The sequence below is a fragment of the Poecilia reticulata genome, chromosome 23 (genome assembly GCF_904066995.2).
Source record: "Poecilia reticulata chromosome 23, P_reticulata-male-v2, whole genome shotgun sequence".
NCBI classification, from domain to species: domain Eukaryota; kingdom Metazoa; phylum Chordata; class Actinopteri; order Cyprinodontiformes; family Poeciliidae; genus Poecilia; species Poecilia reticulata.
In genome coordinates, this window is record NC_088852.1 from 10,536,140 (window position 1) to 10,551,308 (window position 15,169).

Here is a 15,169-nt window from a genome sequence, read left to right on the forward strand (position 1 = left end):
TATAAATCCACTCAGGGGATTTTGAGTAGTATGTTTTTATTTATTAAATAGTGGCTTTTAACATTCTGGTCACATCTGAAAAGGCTTTTCTACTTCTGGTGGTCTCTAGAGGAAAAAGCTTAACATATCACAACATATGATGAACAAAACTTCAGGACAAAAACAAAAAACAAAGAAACATACATGAACTAAACCCCTCTGAATCATGTTTTTGTGCTCTCATGTTTTAACAAGCAGTTAAAAAAAAAAGAAATAAAAACAAAACAAGTAACAAGTGAGCAACTTAAACCTGCTGTAGAATGACATGCTCACGGCTCAGACATGTCAGAAACATCTGGGCAAAAAACAACAAAACAAAACAAAATATAAAAACTAGTAAATAAGTTCGTTATCTATTATAGCTATTATTTATACCATCCGGCATGGATGAGTTGATACACAGTATGTCTGCCGCAGAAGCCTTTGTCGTTACAAAAATAAAGGTTGGTCTTTCTTTGTTTCTGCTTTTTGTTCTTTTTCATGGCTTACAGTTTGAACATTAAGACGTATCTACATTTGGTCTTCCTCACTTTCCTCCTCTCCTCTTGGTCTTCTTCATTCCTTCCCTCCAAACTTTTCCCAGTGTCTCAAAGACTACCTTTAGGAGTCGCTGTCTAACAATCGCAACGGTTGGACTCACAGAAACACATTTTTAGAAGCAAAACAATGCACAAACCAGTAAAAAATAAACATATTACGTTGGTAAAAGGTTAAAAACTAAGATCAGACAGATTGATGTAAAAATGCTCCAGTGTAGAGATTTGTGGAGGCCTTTCAGTCAGGGATGGTTTTGCTTTCTGCAGCTCACCCAGACCAGCTCTTAGGCACTGAGGATGTAAGGTAACATAACAGCGTGTCATAATAGGGCTGTGGAAGGACATAAAGTCAATATAAAGGCAGTCAGAAAGTAAATTCTTCCAGTTAATGTCTTAAAAAAAAACTACAGCAGTAAGACTGTAACCTGTTACAAATTAAAATATCTTTTTTTTTTAACCCTCAGTCTCACTGTAGCTCTGTCCTTTTATACATTATTTAAAGTTTCACACCATCTGAAGAAATGGACTTAACCTTCAGAGTCGCACTAAAGCTCGATCAGACAATAAGGTCTTAGCATATTGTCTAAAATAAGAAAGACTGGGGTTTGTTTCATAAGGGGGACAATTTGATATTTTAAACAAGTTCATATTCAAGGTAAGTTCATCTTGGCTAGTTTGAGAGAACAACAGTAGATAACTCATTTGGAAAATAAACGAGGGTTGGAAATGTACATCTTTCACACTTCCCAAAAAAAAGAAGAGAAAAAAAAAAAAAGTCAGACTGTAAACGAGGAACTGATTGGAGATGCCAGTGGAATACCCTTTAACGAGGCATAGTTCAGCCGAGGAAGATTAAGTTATAATATTCTTCATTTTTAAAAGAATTCAAAAAAATAGCTTTCATCTGTAACCGGGCCGAGCCCAGACATCCAGTTTCTTCTGGTGTCCTCGTTCTCACTCATTCACGCAGTCTACCTTCAGCAACTTGCTAAATGCAGGATAATAGAAGCAAAGCAGTAGATATCTGTGGTCTGTATATAGCTCCGTATTTACATGAGTAAATACAGATATGTATATGTACAGCAGATTGGAGTCTCTGTGTAGATAGCAGCAGGCTGTCTGGCTTCATTATGAAACTACATATCGTCAGTTTACAACAGCTTTTTTTGTTTTTTTGTTTTGTTTTTTTTTGGTTCATATGCAACTATTCTCTTCTGTAAAGCTCCGCTTTCGTTTCTTCCTTCACGTTTCCCGGTCTTCCTTGTTACTTCCTCCAGTGGTCTCAGTTTTCCAGTTAAATGTTTTGATTTGCCGTGTGGCTGTTTGTGGCTCTCTGTTCTTCGTTCGTGGCGATCTGCGAGTCGAAATGAGAGAAGAAGGGAAAAAAAAAACAAAAAAAAAAACGATGAAATTTGCAGGAGTTAAAGTTGAACCAAAGTTACAGCTTTGAACCTTTTTATGCTTCTTCGCAATATAAGCAAAAACTTCAAAGTAATTTTGTACATTGTGACTCTTAAATGTTCAAATGAAAATCGGAGGTTTTCTCATTGGATTCAGCTCTGGGCTTTGACTAGGTCAGTCTAAGACACGAATACTCATAGATCTAAACAAGAAATTCCCTAATTTGACATAATCAGCCTCCACAGCCGATGTATTGGAAAACATGTTGCTCTTATTTATTTTAAAGATCTGTTTAAAAAAAAAAAAATCTTTTATCAGTAGTAAGCTGAATCCAAATGAGTCTTTCATTTTTGTGCACTTCTTTGTGTGGATCTATTTAATAAAATCCCAATAAAAACAGGAAGATTGAAGTTTTAATGTCATGAAAATAGTAACCTCTAATAAAGACATAGATTTAAAAGCCTGAACAGAAACATGTTGGCATTTTTAGTGAGCAGAGAGAAGCAGGGCGACACACAAACAAGTAAATAAAGAACTGAGGAACCAGCTGGTCAGTGTGCTGATTAATGGCTTCCTCACTCCACCAAAGGGAGTCGTCTTCTGCACAGACAGAATCAAAGCTTACTTTCGCCACACACAAAACTTGCGGTAAGCAACATCTTAAAAGGGCAGACTTTGGAGAATTTGCTGAGGTGCACAACATTTCAGCCTTACTTAGTGGTTTCTGATTGCACATACGCCGTGAGGGCAGGAGAAGGGGGAGGGGGGGGGGGGCGGGGGGGGTGGGGGAGAACAAAGACAAGGAGGAGACCGGAAAACGGGACGGGAACGGAGAAGAGTCGGCGTGATAGAGGCGAGCGCTGTACTCTTACACTGCGCGTCTCACCAGACCAGAGATTTGGAGCGCGTGCTGACTCCTTTCCTCCTGCTCGCTGCTCCCACCGTGGCGTTTCGATGGCTTCGCTTGTGAGACTCCAGGTACAACTGGATTCAAAATGAGAAAAAAAAAATTAATTAATTAAAAAAAGAATTAAAGAGGAAGCAGAAAATGAATCAAAGTCTATACTTAAGGTGCGTTCGCGCAAAACGCATTTGGTGTGAACGCGCCGTTACAGAGATGTAACAATTAAGATTGGTTTATACCCCATCATTGGCAGATTGTTGGAACCAATAAATGTCAAGCTTACATAATTTAGGGGATTTTACACACACAACAGTTTAAAGACTGGCGGCAACCTTGTTTTTCCACAAAGTTTCCTGCTTCAGCATTTTAACTTTTTTTCTTTAAAAAAATAAACCAGTGGCGGTCCTCACATGAATGGCACCCAGGGTCAACCCCTTCTTCTGCTGGCCCCACAGCCAATTAAATTGATATAAAATGGGATACAATGCCGTTCTGTCCTGCAAAACAAATAAGCTGGTCTCTCTATTCTCAGCAGCAGCACCTACTCAACACACAAGGATGCCAAAGCCCCATTGAATGCACATTCATAAAAGCAATTTTAAAAAGCTGACCAGGGCACATCTGATGGATAAGTTGCTTTTTTTCTTTTTTTTGTTTAATAGGACCTTTTCGGTCCACTACCATTTTTGAGAGCTGAGGACATGTTGGGGCTAAATGGGGTTAAAAACCACAGAGCCAAACCTTTAGCATTTTGATCCCTAAACCAGTTTGTCACTGCTGTCTTGTGGCATGATGCTCCATCATGCTGAAAAAAAAACAAAAACAAAACAAAAAGCAAAACATTGCTCATCACAGTGTTGTTTCTGGTTTGTTGGGCAAATTGGCCCCGGTAGGATTTCTGGCTCCATTCTTTATTTAGGGGAGTGTTTTAGGCAAATTGAGGCAAAGCAACTCTCCCTTGGACCAGAAGTCATTCCAGCACATGACAGACCTCTCCTGCATGCAAAGCGTCCGCCTTTTCTCTTCAACGCAATTCGTTTTTGGAAAACTCCCTGGAGATAATATCTTCACTACAGACGAATGCTGGTGCTTCCAGCGTGACAGCAGGTTTTCATTGGAGTCGAGGCTTTTTGCTGCCCTTGTTGACACCAGATGTAGCGATTGTGCGTAGGAACACTTGCCCGTACCTGCTGCCATTCCTGAGTGCGAAGAGACTCCTGGCACTTGCTTGAACTTCTTGGGTACTCTAAAAGTTTCTCTCTAGTTTTTGAATCTCTTCTTTAAAGTATTTAATGAGTCAATAAATCAGTCCTTCTAGGATGCTGCAATGTTGCGATCGCAACTATTGATGCAAATTTACTCACAAATTGCTAATTTTGCACGAACTATCATATAAGACCATGTTACGGTCCAAAAAAATGTGCAACTCTGATGGCAACATTTTGAAAAGAAGTGTGATAAAATTAGTAGTTTTATGCTGCAACAGTCACAAAAAAAAAAACATTAACATCCTGGAGGGACTGATAAATGTTTTATTTTGGTTCAATCGCACAAGACATTAAAATGTGTCACTTGCGCAAACCTTTTTGACGCAAAGAATAGTTAAACTGTTATGCTCTAATATTTTTTACTAGAATTAGGAGGAAGCCAGACTCGACAGAAAAAAATCTAAATAAAAGTGTAGTCAAGTTTGTGAAAAAACAAAGATTTCCATCAGTTAGCCACAGCTGCTTAATGACTAAATCTTAGCTCTTTACATCTTCATGCATCTTTTCTGTCTGACCTCATTGTAAAAAAGAAAAAAAAAAAAGTTCTTCTTTAGAACCAATTAATTTGGCTAATTAAAATCCCTACCTTCTTAGCAAACGCTCGCCCACACTGGTCACAAGCATGGAGAGAGAAATTCTTCGTCACTTTGACTTCAGTGGACGACGTCACGGGGCTGCTCTCTGATTGGGCGTCGTGTCGCCGGGTGTGTGGGGTTTGGTTACTGGACGGAGTCGAGGAGGAGGCGCTGCGAGAGAGCGAGTGTTTCTCGCTGCGCCGGGTCAGAGGAGGGCTGACGGGGCGGGACTGGTGAGCCGTCTGCTGTCTCTCCTGCTTGCGGGTGACGGGCGGGGAGGGAGTCGGGACCGGAGATGAAAGCTCCTGCTGCTTCCTGGTGATGGGGGCGGCAGGCGGGGCGGAGGCGGAGGCCGAAGTGGCGGCCGAGGCAGACGTGGAGGCTTCTTGTTTGCGGGTGATTGGAGGCGACGGAGAGGAGGAGGTGGAGGAGGACGACGACGACGACATGTGACGCCCGTTCATCTCCTCTTTGACGCTGCCGCCTGTCCTCTTGGTGCTGTTCAGGACCGCCTCCGCCAGCCTCTTCACCGCCCTGCTCTCCAGTTTGGGCATGATCTTCGCCAGGTACTGCGACGACTTCTTGTGGACGACCGTCACGTGGCGCAGGACGTCGCGTTTGCGGCGCGACTCGTAGCGACACAGAGGGCAGCGGTAGAACTTGATGAAGATGTCGTTGCCGTCCGTGTGCAGTTCAATGTGCTTTGTTAGGTTCTGACGAGAGCTGAACTGTCGTTTGCACAGCTTGCAGAAGAGCTGCTTGAAGTCAAAGCTGACTGACAACTTGCTTAGTTTGGCTGCCATGTTTGTGTATGTGCTCCCTCCACGGGACGAGGATGAAGATGTGGATGAAGGTACCTTCGGACTGGATGGTGACTCCTCCTCCTTCACCTTCAGAACAGCTTGTGGAACGCCTTTCGCTGTCCCGTTGCTGTTAGAGGGAGACGGAGCAGGGCTGCTGTCAACGTCGTCGTCTTCGTCCGACGGCTCCATTGCTTCCTCCTTCACTCTTAAGTTGTTGCTAAGGCTAACATTAGTGCTGCTCGCACTAGCAGCAGGAGACGGCGTGCCACCAGACTTGTTACTTTTGACGCTGTAAATCTTGTGCACGATGCGCATGTGTCTCTTTAACATAAGCTAAAAAGAACAAACAATGGGCTTTTTTTAGAACACACCACCTGAAAATCTCACCCGACACATTTCACATTACAACCACAAACCTGGATACTTGTGTTTCCCCTTTTCATGCGATAGAATCGAATCCTTTTAAAAATGATGCTTCTTCGTGCAATCGGAGTGAGTTTGGGGAATTTCATAAAGCAGAATCTGCTAAATTTAATCCATTCCTACTGTTTCTATTAGCAGCGTTTCTATCTAACACACAGATCTACTGGCTAACAATATGCCACATGTTTTTAGTTTGTTATATATTTTGAAAACCATTGACCATTTTCATTCCACCTTTCAACATCCTACTTTGCATTGGGATGCCACACAATATTCAAATAACATGGATGGTTTGTGGTTGTAATGTCACAAAAAAAGGTTCAAGGGATGTGAATATTACCAGAAAGCACTGAAAATGCTTTCAGAACCAAAGTACATTTGATAATCAGTGAAAACAAAGCGATAGAGTCGATCCACCAACCTGGGAGCTGTAGTTCCTCTTGCACAGGGTGCATCGACATGAGGCCGAGTTCGTCTGCTTACTCTGAGGTTTCCCTTGGGCTTGGTTTGAGGCGGGGGCTTTAGAGTTCACAGGCGTGGTCTTGGAGCTGTGGGCACGTGTTGGGGAGGAATTGCTGCTCTTCTTGGGTGGTGTGACCTCCAGTGAGAAGGGCTGGCCCGGCCTTGATGCGATGTTCGGTGTGATGGTGTCCCTCCGTAGACCCCGGTGCACCTCGTCAAAGTGCCGCCGCACGTTGGCTTTGGTGGCGAAGGTTTTCAGGCACACTGGGCAGGACTTTCCAGTTGGCGTACTGAGAGTCCTTGGTCGGCCTTCAACAACACCGAGATACACATCTATTCAGACCGATCATTTATTGTTTTTCAAGCAAAAAGCACACAGGTTATCTAGAAACTGCATCTCTTCAGCTAAAGACCTGAAACTGGACAAGAAAACATGTTGGTTTTTTTCTAATGAGCTAGTTCTTTGAACTGATATGTTGCAGAACTCATTTCTGTTCACTTGTATAGTTTCCTACCTTTCACCATAGAGAGCAGGCTTGTAGGAACTGTGCGCGTCTCCGTGAACTTACGGAGCTCCTCCAGTTTAGTCTGGTGCATTTTGCGGCAGTGGCGCCTGATACTCCGACGGGAGTTAAAGTCTTGGCCACAGAGACAACAGGAAATGGTCACATCTTCAACCTGGACGGTCAGGAAAAGTAAAGACATACTTTGTACCAAAAGCAAGACAGACCTTGTATATATAAAAAAAAAGTTAAAAAAGAATCGTTTAACAACAAATTTACAACCTACCCCACTATTGGAGCCCTCGTCTTCAGGCTTTGGCTGTTCCTCTTTCGCCTCATCGTCGGCCTCCCATGTCTTCGGCCCTGGACTGTCGTGGCTCTCAGGTGCATTTGGCTGACTGTCTGGATTGTTTTCCACGCCCTCCATAGTCTCTCCTTCCCAAGCAACAGGACTCTCTCTGGCACTGTGATGAACAACAAACACAAACGAGTGACTTAAGTCAATAAAATACATTCCGTTTGTGAATTTAAATGCAACGTGTTTGTCCCTTGTTTTAATAAAAACGTACCTGGTTGTGTGTGACGGAAATCTGGCCAGCTCCTCCTCTGTGGTGAGGTACTGGAACACCGCCTTGTTGGTGGTCTGGATGGGCTCTAATCGAACCACGTAGTCGGGCCGGTCAGCTCTGGGATAAATAGCGTCCAGTAAATCCTTCATGGCTACACTCTGTCGGTCATCACCAGAAGAGCCTGTCAGAGAAAATCATCGTCCATTACTTCAAACGGAGTTCAGGGATAGGTTTGTTACAACATAATGCTATAAGTAACCACACACACAAACCTAATGTATTAAATAGGCATTTGTTTTTCAGTTGTGGTTATTTTATGTGTGATTGTCAAAGCTGGGGTCGGAACAGTAATGCTCTCCACAAACTTCACATGTGCCTAAGAGTGGCAAGAACAAAGCTAATGTCAAAAAGAAATCCATAACCACGCAGGGAACACGGGAAACAAGCGACAAAACGTCCTCAGGTTAGATTAAACCAACACTGAACATTTCAGTGAATATATATCATGACCACTGTGACGTACGGCGGTGAAAGAACCAAGCTTTTACCGCCATGCCACCCGCTTCCCTACGGCTTCCCGTAGCAGCAAAGCTCCACAAAGTTAACAGGAAGAAGGATGATGATTTGACCCATTTTTTTTTTGTTTTTTGTTTTGCACCCCCACAGCAAGACGCAGATTCAGGATAATTAAAAAGAAACCCTCCAGTCAACGCTACTATGGAATGGTTAAGATAAATGTATATTCATGTTTCTCCCATATATAATCACTGTGTTTAAATATATAGAATTATGTCTGACAATATTTTAAAAATTTAAGGGGTATGAATAATTTGGCATACCGCCGAACAGACAAAAATAAAGAAACTGAAGCAGCAGCCATTCATTTCAAATCTGAGCTCATACATCGGAATCAGATGAAAGCTTTAAAATCAAAACAGGCAACATAATAAGTCCTGTCTTCAACTTTCTGCTTAATAACTAAACGATGGTAAAAGGGGGGAAAAAACAAAACAACATTAAATATTGCTGCTGTTGATGCGACTGTCAGAAGCAACAAAAAAACATGTCTTCATGTTGCTCAGTCTGTTTTGGTAAATATTTTTAATCATGGAGAGATTCCCTTCTCTACAGCACATATAATCATTTTTCCATTAAGCATCATTAGCGCGAAAAACTCTCAAATGCAAACGAAGAGGCAGAAGACTCATCTGTTCAGACTGTCGGGTTGCAATGCGACAGGTGAGACAAATCCAAGTGTTTCGGGGAAGCAAAACTTTGCCGCAACCGCAAACGATCAATGCTCAGAATATCAAAGATGAAAACGGCAGCAATTAGGTCATTTAATAATACAATACACATCCAACCCAAAGCTATAAGCGCTTTATTGAGGGGTGGGGGGAAAAAAACCGAGCTACTTATGCAGAGGAAACATCATTACAACCCCAGGCAGATGATGATCGCATTAGGATGGAGAAGGTTCATACAGCAGTAATTGGTAAGGTGGAGAAAACTGAGCAAAATTTATCGACTTCCTTTTGTTGGGATTGCTTTCCCTTCTAGGAGGGGAAGAGTTACAGAAATGATATCAAGAGTTTTACAGACTTTTTCATCCCCCGGAGTTAAGAGTGGAAACATGGAAACACACTCAGCTAATTAGAGTTTGAAAAAAGCTCAAACACTGACAAATTACAGTCTGTCTGATGGAGGGGAAAGTTGGCCTTTGTGTAATAAACGTTCAAAGGAGAGAAGATGCCATTGTGTGCCTGTGCTTCTATATGAAAGCGCAAGGACGGGAATCGTAATTAGGAGACAGATGGCATGAAAGCGAGTGAGGGATCCTTGGAGTGACAGAATACTGAAGTAAAACGCGAAGAAGTCCAAGGAGACTGTGAAGACAGAGAGTGTTTGTGCAAACTTCAGAGTTCACAACGACATAGATGAAATCGAGACAAATGTAGCTGATCTGTGGGACACTTTCAGATGTTTACGTCGTCTTTAGCAAGCAGAAATTAATCGATGTAGCCTTCGCTTGTTCTCTCTGCTGATTTTCACAACAAGAGGACATTCAGGCTTTTTGATGTCTTGTGCTTTTACTTTAGGGTTTTGAAACTGGATCGAGGATGATTTGCGCGTGAGTCCTTTGCCTCAGTGGATATCTGCAAGTTGACAGTCCCTTACAAATTACATACGCCATCAACTCAACCACATTTATCGATAATTAATACAATTGATTAAAACCATTGAATTGGAGCTCCAACTCCAACTTTTAATATGATTTAACTCTGCAGAAAGATCAAGGATCAAGTTGTGGGGGATTTTTAAGCAGAGCCTCTTGGTCTCCATGATTCTGTTTGCTAATGGGTTTTTGGTATAGCATGTGTTGCGTTACCCACCGTCAGATTCAGGTAGCCGTGATAAGCAGTAGTACTCTTTGTGCGTGATGAGGTTCGGGAGGCCTCTGAACAGACTACGACACAGTTTACACTCAAAGATGGTGTCTACCTCCCTCAGTAGCATGCTTCTGAGCTGGTTGGTGCCTGCAAGTAAAGAGGAAAAAAAAAAGAAGGGAAAAACAGTGAGCAGATGGATCTTTCTGTACCTCATTATCCATTTTAATGCGATCTTCCAGGAGAAAATGGCAAACCCGCCTGGACCTTTGCTAAGAAAGGTCTGCAATAATGTTTTTGGCATTTCTCATACTTTGAAAGGAGATTGGTAGTGATCAAGTCTTTTTTTTTTTAAATGATGATTTGAATTACGGTGCAACAAAATAGCCGTTGTGATGCTTTGTGATTGCTTGGATCATGATTTCATTTTTTCCCTTCTTTTACTTGATGAAAAAAAAAAAAAAAAATTTTAAAACCTCTGTTGACTGGTTTGCTTTGCTAAACCTAAGTGGTGAAGTAATAAATGTCAGGGGTATTTTTGTCCCATCTGTGGAATTTGTTTCATAGGAGGAAAAAAAAAAGAAATGAAATCATCCTGATTCTAATCAATCTTTCTTCTCTTTTCCCTGGTTTCTCTTGTTTTAAAGTGTTTAATTTGCATAAAAAGAGCCCCTTTCCACTCTTTATGTCACTGCCGTCAGCTTTCTGATTAAAGTGGTTTGTAACCAACTCAGATTGAACCAGAGTTCTTATAGCAGTTTTAAAAAGCACATTTTACAGTACCAGGATGCAGAATATTTCCATCAGGTTGTGCAAATTATACGTTTAAACACAGACGCAGGCAAATCCAGGAATTATAGTCAAATCAAAAACAGCCACACTAAGGACAAACAGCGTTTAAGGTTAAAGAAATATTGGTTGTTTAATCCTGGGAAAAAGTTCAAATAAAAAGTCTGTTAAAATCAGGTATGCTGTTCAAAGAATTACAAAAGTCAGATGTATTAAATTGGGCTAAAACTTCAGAGCAGTGCAGATCTAAAAGAAAATATAGTTAATAATAGTTTTTTAGTTACACTTCAAATAGAATTAATATTTAATCAAACGAACAAAAAAAATGCTTTAAAAAATGAATACAAAATAATCCAGAAAGAACATCAACTGTGTCTTCCTTTTGTTTAAATCCAGCTCTTAATAATGAGGGTTTTAATCACAACGCATCAATGAACAACCCAAAGGAAAAAAACAAAAAAAACAGGACACACACATTAAAAATAATGATAAGAAGCTAGAGCTAGAGAGGTAGAAAGGAGGAGGAGGAGGAAACGACAAGAAAACAGAGACGCATACCAGATCGGAAGCATTCAATTATCTGCTGAATCCCAGACTTGGAGGTCTGCAGAGGCTGCTGGAGCAGAGGGGGATCGCCAGGCTCAGCACACAAACCTAGACAGAGAGAAAGACACAGCATTATATCAAAGTCAGCTCCTAATTGTATAAGAGTGTGGCCATCTTGGAGAACTACAGCATCGCAAGAGAAGAGGTCTGCTGTGACGAGGTAAATTACTGTGTGCTGAAAAGAGCCCACACAATGAGATCTGTACAGGACAGTGATTCATTCTGACCTTATTACCGCCTAACACACCAACACCACACATGCTCTTAAAGGCAAAGATAAAGGAGGACATCTTTCTTCAAAGTAAAATCTGGATCCCCTACAGAAGATCAAATGCATCGCACGAGGAAAATGAAAACCTTCACTCAGTTGGGTTAATGAAGAACACGTCATCTGTCCTTTTGGTTCAAGACAGACCACAGCATCTTATTGTCACTTAATCTGACGAAATCAGAGACGCATCCCAAAGGACGTGTCCTCGTTCACTGGTGACCTGAATCGCAACAAAGTTAAGGGTCAAGTAGGAAGCAGAAGTCCTGAAGAAGAATCTTTTTTTATTATTATTATTTATTGACATGCTTTGTTACAAATCTTGAAATCTGAGAGGAAACCAAAAGGTAATAATTGTGATGCCATTTTTACATAAAAGTCCAATTTTTACTGTTAATGTTTCAAAATATTTAATACAAAATAAAAGGAGAAAAAAAATAAAAAATACAACGTCATACAACAACCTGCTAAAGTTGCACTGAGAAACCAACTGGCTACTCGTATCAGTGGACGTTCAGGTTGATGGGCCGGTTGGCAACTCTAATGTCTGATCTTTCTCTGCCGTTTCCAAGCACTCGCGTCTCACAGTTGCAACAACACTCTTGTCAAAGTTGTTGCTGAATCAAGACGTTGCTAGCACTTTATCTATGCCGAGTGATAATGAGAGGGAGTGAGACTCAAAGCAGACAACAGGAAGGTTGACGTGCTCAGCAATAGTCCTCAGTTTGCCCCTCTGAGCGTTCAACCTCCGTCTGTGAGACTCCGGTTTGTGATTAAAACATCTTAAAAAGCCTTTGATTCAAAATGACATTAAAATGCCGTTTTACAGTAACTGTTCTCGCATACATGCATCATGATGTCGCCAATGCACCCAACAGAAATAACTGAAAGTACGATTTTTTAAGTTATTTTTACATCTGCTCGTATTGTATTCAAAATCTGCAGATCAAATCAGACGGGTTTCACCAGGAGATGGCTCCTCATTAGCAGGTAAATTGTAACGCGGTTAACATTTAAAAGCTTGTCACACCGGCTTTTATATGCGACGACTGCAGGCGATCGTTTGCAACAGTAAAGAGGTGTGTTGTGGCCAATGTGTCTGTTGAACGTTACAGTGACGCAAGTTAAAACTGGGTCAGCCTGGGTCAGTCGGCGCCTCCCTCATGGCCATCAACTTGATCAGAGTTAGACGCAGTTGATTCATGAAACCAGAGTGGAAAAGCAGCATGGACTCAATCCATTTCACAGTTGTGTCAGCTGATTTGATGAGGTAAAAGTGAGAGAGGGGGGAGGAAAAGCTGCGGACGCATCGACACGTCCCCTAAGGCATCGACTGGAAAGGCTGGAAACATGAATGAGAATGGTGGGGAAAAGCCAGAAAGAAGGTGACGAGAATTAGCTTAACTAAATGGGTGACAGAGAGCATTGTCTTCCTCACCATCCCCCCCTTCACCTCTACTTCTAAACTGCTTTACTTCCAGCAGCACAGGTCACTGAACCCGCATGACCCCCCCCAGAGGGGGTCAAAGATCAGTCCTGTTTACAGTGAGTGCTCAAAGCATTACAACAAAGCACGACTAGCGTCAGTTCAAACTCTAAATATGACTGGAGCTTGATTCAACAGGGTGCAAACCCTGGCAGGAAGAATTCCACTGCAAACAAAACTTTCTTAAGTGTTTGGATAACCCTGGCCAACTTCTCATGCACGTCACGGCACTCGGAGCCAAAAACAGCTCCTCTTCGGAGCAGTCAATTTCTCAGTGAGAACAAATCATTCAGCTTTATTTTGAGCGGCTACATTCGGTGCCCCGGCAGCGAGGCTGCACAGGGGGTTGACGGACAGCCTTAGCCTGGAGGTGAATAAATCAAAGTGGCGAGACGTGCAGAATCAAAAGAAGCACCTGTGTTATGGCCATCGTTATTGGCCATGGGAGGCTGACCCTGCTCCTCGGTCTGGCAGCTCTGGTCCCTGGTCTCTGAGCCGTTGCTCCTGTGGGGTTCAGGCATCAGAGGGGGAATGGGCTTCCACAGAGACTTAGCCTGCGGCTGGGCGGAGGTGTCGCCCTTTTCCTGGGCCTCCACCGGAGCTTCCTTGTGCTCGCAGTTTTCCGACAAGCTTCCGGCGGGAGGAGAGTTTTGAATGAGGATTTGATCTCCGCCCTTGGACTGGTCTTGCGGTGGATGCTGAGTGTCCACGTTAAGTTCCTCCATGTCTGTCTGACCACCACCCTGAGAAAAACCAGACCAAAAATGAAGAAAAGAAAAATAAATTATACACAAAGAAATCAACTGAAATCACCACAATCAAAGTTATCATTCAAAGGATCTGAGGGATTGCTTGTGATCCAATATAACGGACTTGCAGATGTAAAGGCGGCCGTTTTGGTACACAAAATAGCTAAAACAAAGTCAGATTAAATAGAGATCAATGGTGGAAAACAGTTTTTCAGCTTTCAAAAGTATCTCACCAGTATTGTGCTGCCGCAAACATGTTGGGAGAATTTAGACAAAAACAGGGGGTGAGAATACTTTCAGCAAGGCACAGTACGAGTACTTTTGATTTGGACAAAGGCTTATAAAGGCATTTAAACATTTTCCATTTCAAAAATGAAAATTTTGATGCTTGTACAGCCATGTCTGAAGTTGGCTTCTGACTTGGCTGTGCGATAAAAGGCTGATCGACTGCTCTTTTGGTGTCTGGGTTCATTTAGATCTACTACAAATTCTAGAAAGCTTGCACTTTTCGCTTTTTATTCCATTAGAAAACAGAATAAGCAAGAGCGAATGTGTCATTATTAAATATACAAGTTGTCTTTCTGAGCTTGGAAAATGCTAAAAGCCAGTTTTGTAATTTTTTCAATCTCCTAGGATCTCAACCAGGTACATAAATGTACATTGCTGGTGACAAATATGGGCTCAGTACACCTGGATATAGACGGTACCCACGTGTCTGGCCATCAAGTCAGCTGACTATTCGTGAAGGACCATTATCTTCAGAATACACAGGCACCCTTGAGCTGATAAGTGACTCCACTCCAGCTTTTTAGATTTAACGTGTGTGCTGTTGTGTCTGTAAACCAGACCTTCCTCCTCTTCCACTCAATCTTTTTCTTTCCCACAAACCAATTTATTCTCATTTTCTCTGTCTGTGTCTGTCTAGCTAACGGTGTGTCCTTGCTGCCCTTGGAAATGGATAAATGAGTTCACATTAGGCACATTACAATACATCAGCACAAGACGGTGTACCGCTTGGTCACTCCGTACATTCGAACACGCGTGCTTGCATGAGGTGGCAGGGCACATAACCTCATCCAATTTAGGGATTCAAGAAAGTCTAAGTGGGAAAAGAGGAGGAGGGTAATGAGTGTTTTTTTTTTGTTTGTTTTTTTGCAGTACCTGTCTGCGGAGACAGTGAGCAGTCTTCCTCCCAGGTGATTTCTGGGCCTTCGCCATGCTCCCAAGACTGGCCTGGTGCACCACACGTTCACTACCAGCTTACCTGTAACCATGCAACAACAGTCCATGTAAGCTAATGAATTAGACACCACTGCAGCTGGGTGTGTGACTAAACTTAAAAATGGCTGCTGGTGACTTAAAGCTGAGCCAAAATGGATCACAAAACATCAGAACCTGGTG

At 42.2% G+C, this 15,169-nt stretch overlaps 1 protein-coding gene across 4 annotated transcripts in view; it reads right to left on the reverse strand.

The window, feature by feature from the left end:
* The window catches only part of znf800b (zinc finger protein 800b), a 31,867-nt gene continuing 16,698 nt past the window's right edge, over window positions 1-15,169 (reverse strand). For 3 of the 4 annotated variants that reach the window (XM_081604111.1, XM_081604110.1, XM_081604112.1), the window contains exons 2-12: window positions 14,930-15,032; window positions 13,435-13,762; window positions 11,218-11,313; window positions 9,877-10,020; window positions 7,484-7,664; window positions 7,201-7,378; window positions 6,927-7,089; window positions 6,371-6,720; window positions 4,735-5,859; window positions 2,849-2,960; window positions 1-1,929 (exon numbers count right to left, since the gene is read on the reverse strand). In XM_081604111.1, coding sequence (XP_081460237.1) covers window positions 2,859-2,960; window positions 4,735-5,859; window positions 6,371-6,720; window positions 6,927-7,089; window positions 7,201-7,378; window positions 7,484-7,664; window positions 9,877-10,020; window positions 11,218-11,313; window positions 13,435-13,762; window positions 14,930-14,986 — 2,724 coding nt within the window. In that variant the 5' untranslated portion in view covers window positions 14,987-15,032 and the 3' untranslated portion in view covers window positions 1-1,929; window positions 2,849-2,858. The remainder of the gene's footprint in view (window positions 1,930-2,848; window positions 2,961-4,734; window positions 5,860-6,370; window positions 6,721-6,926; window positions 7,090-7,200; window positions 7,379-7,483; window positions 7,665-9,876; window positions 10,021-11,217; window positions 11,314-13,434; window positions 13,763-14,929; window positions 15,033-15,169) is intronic. The other variant, XM_081604113.1, reaches the window with a different exon arrangement.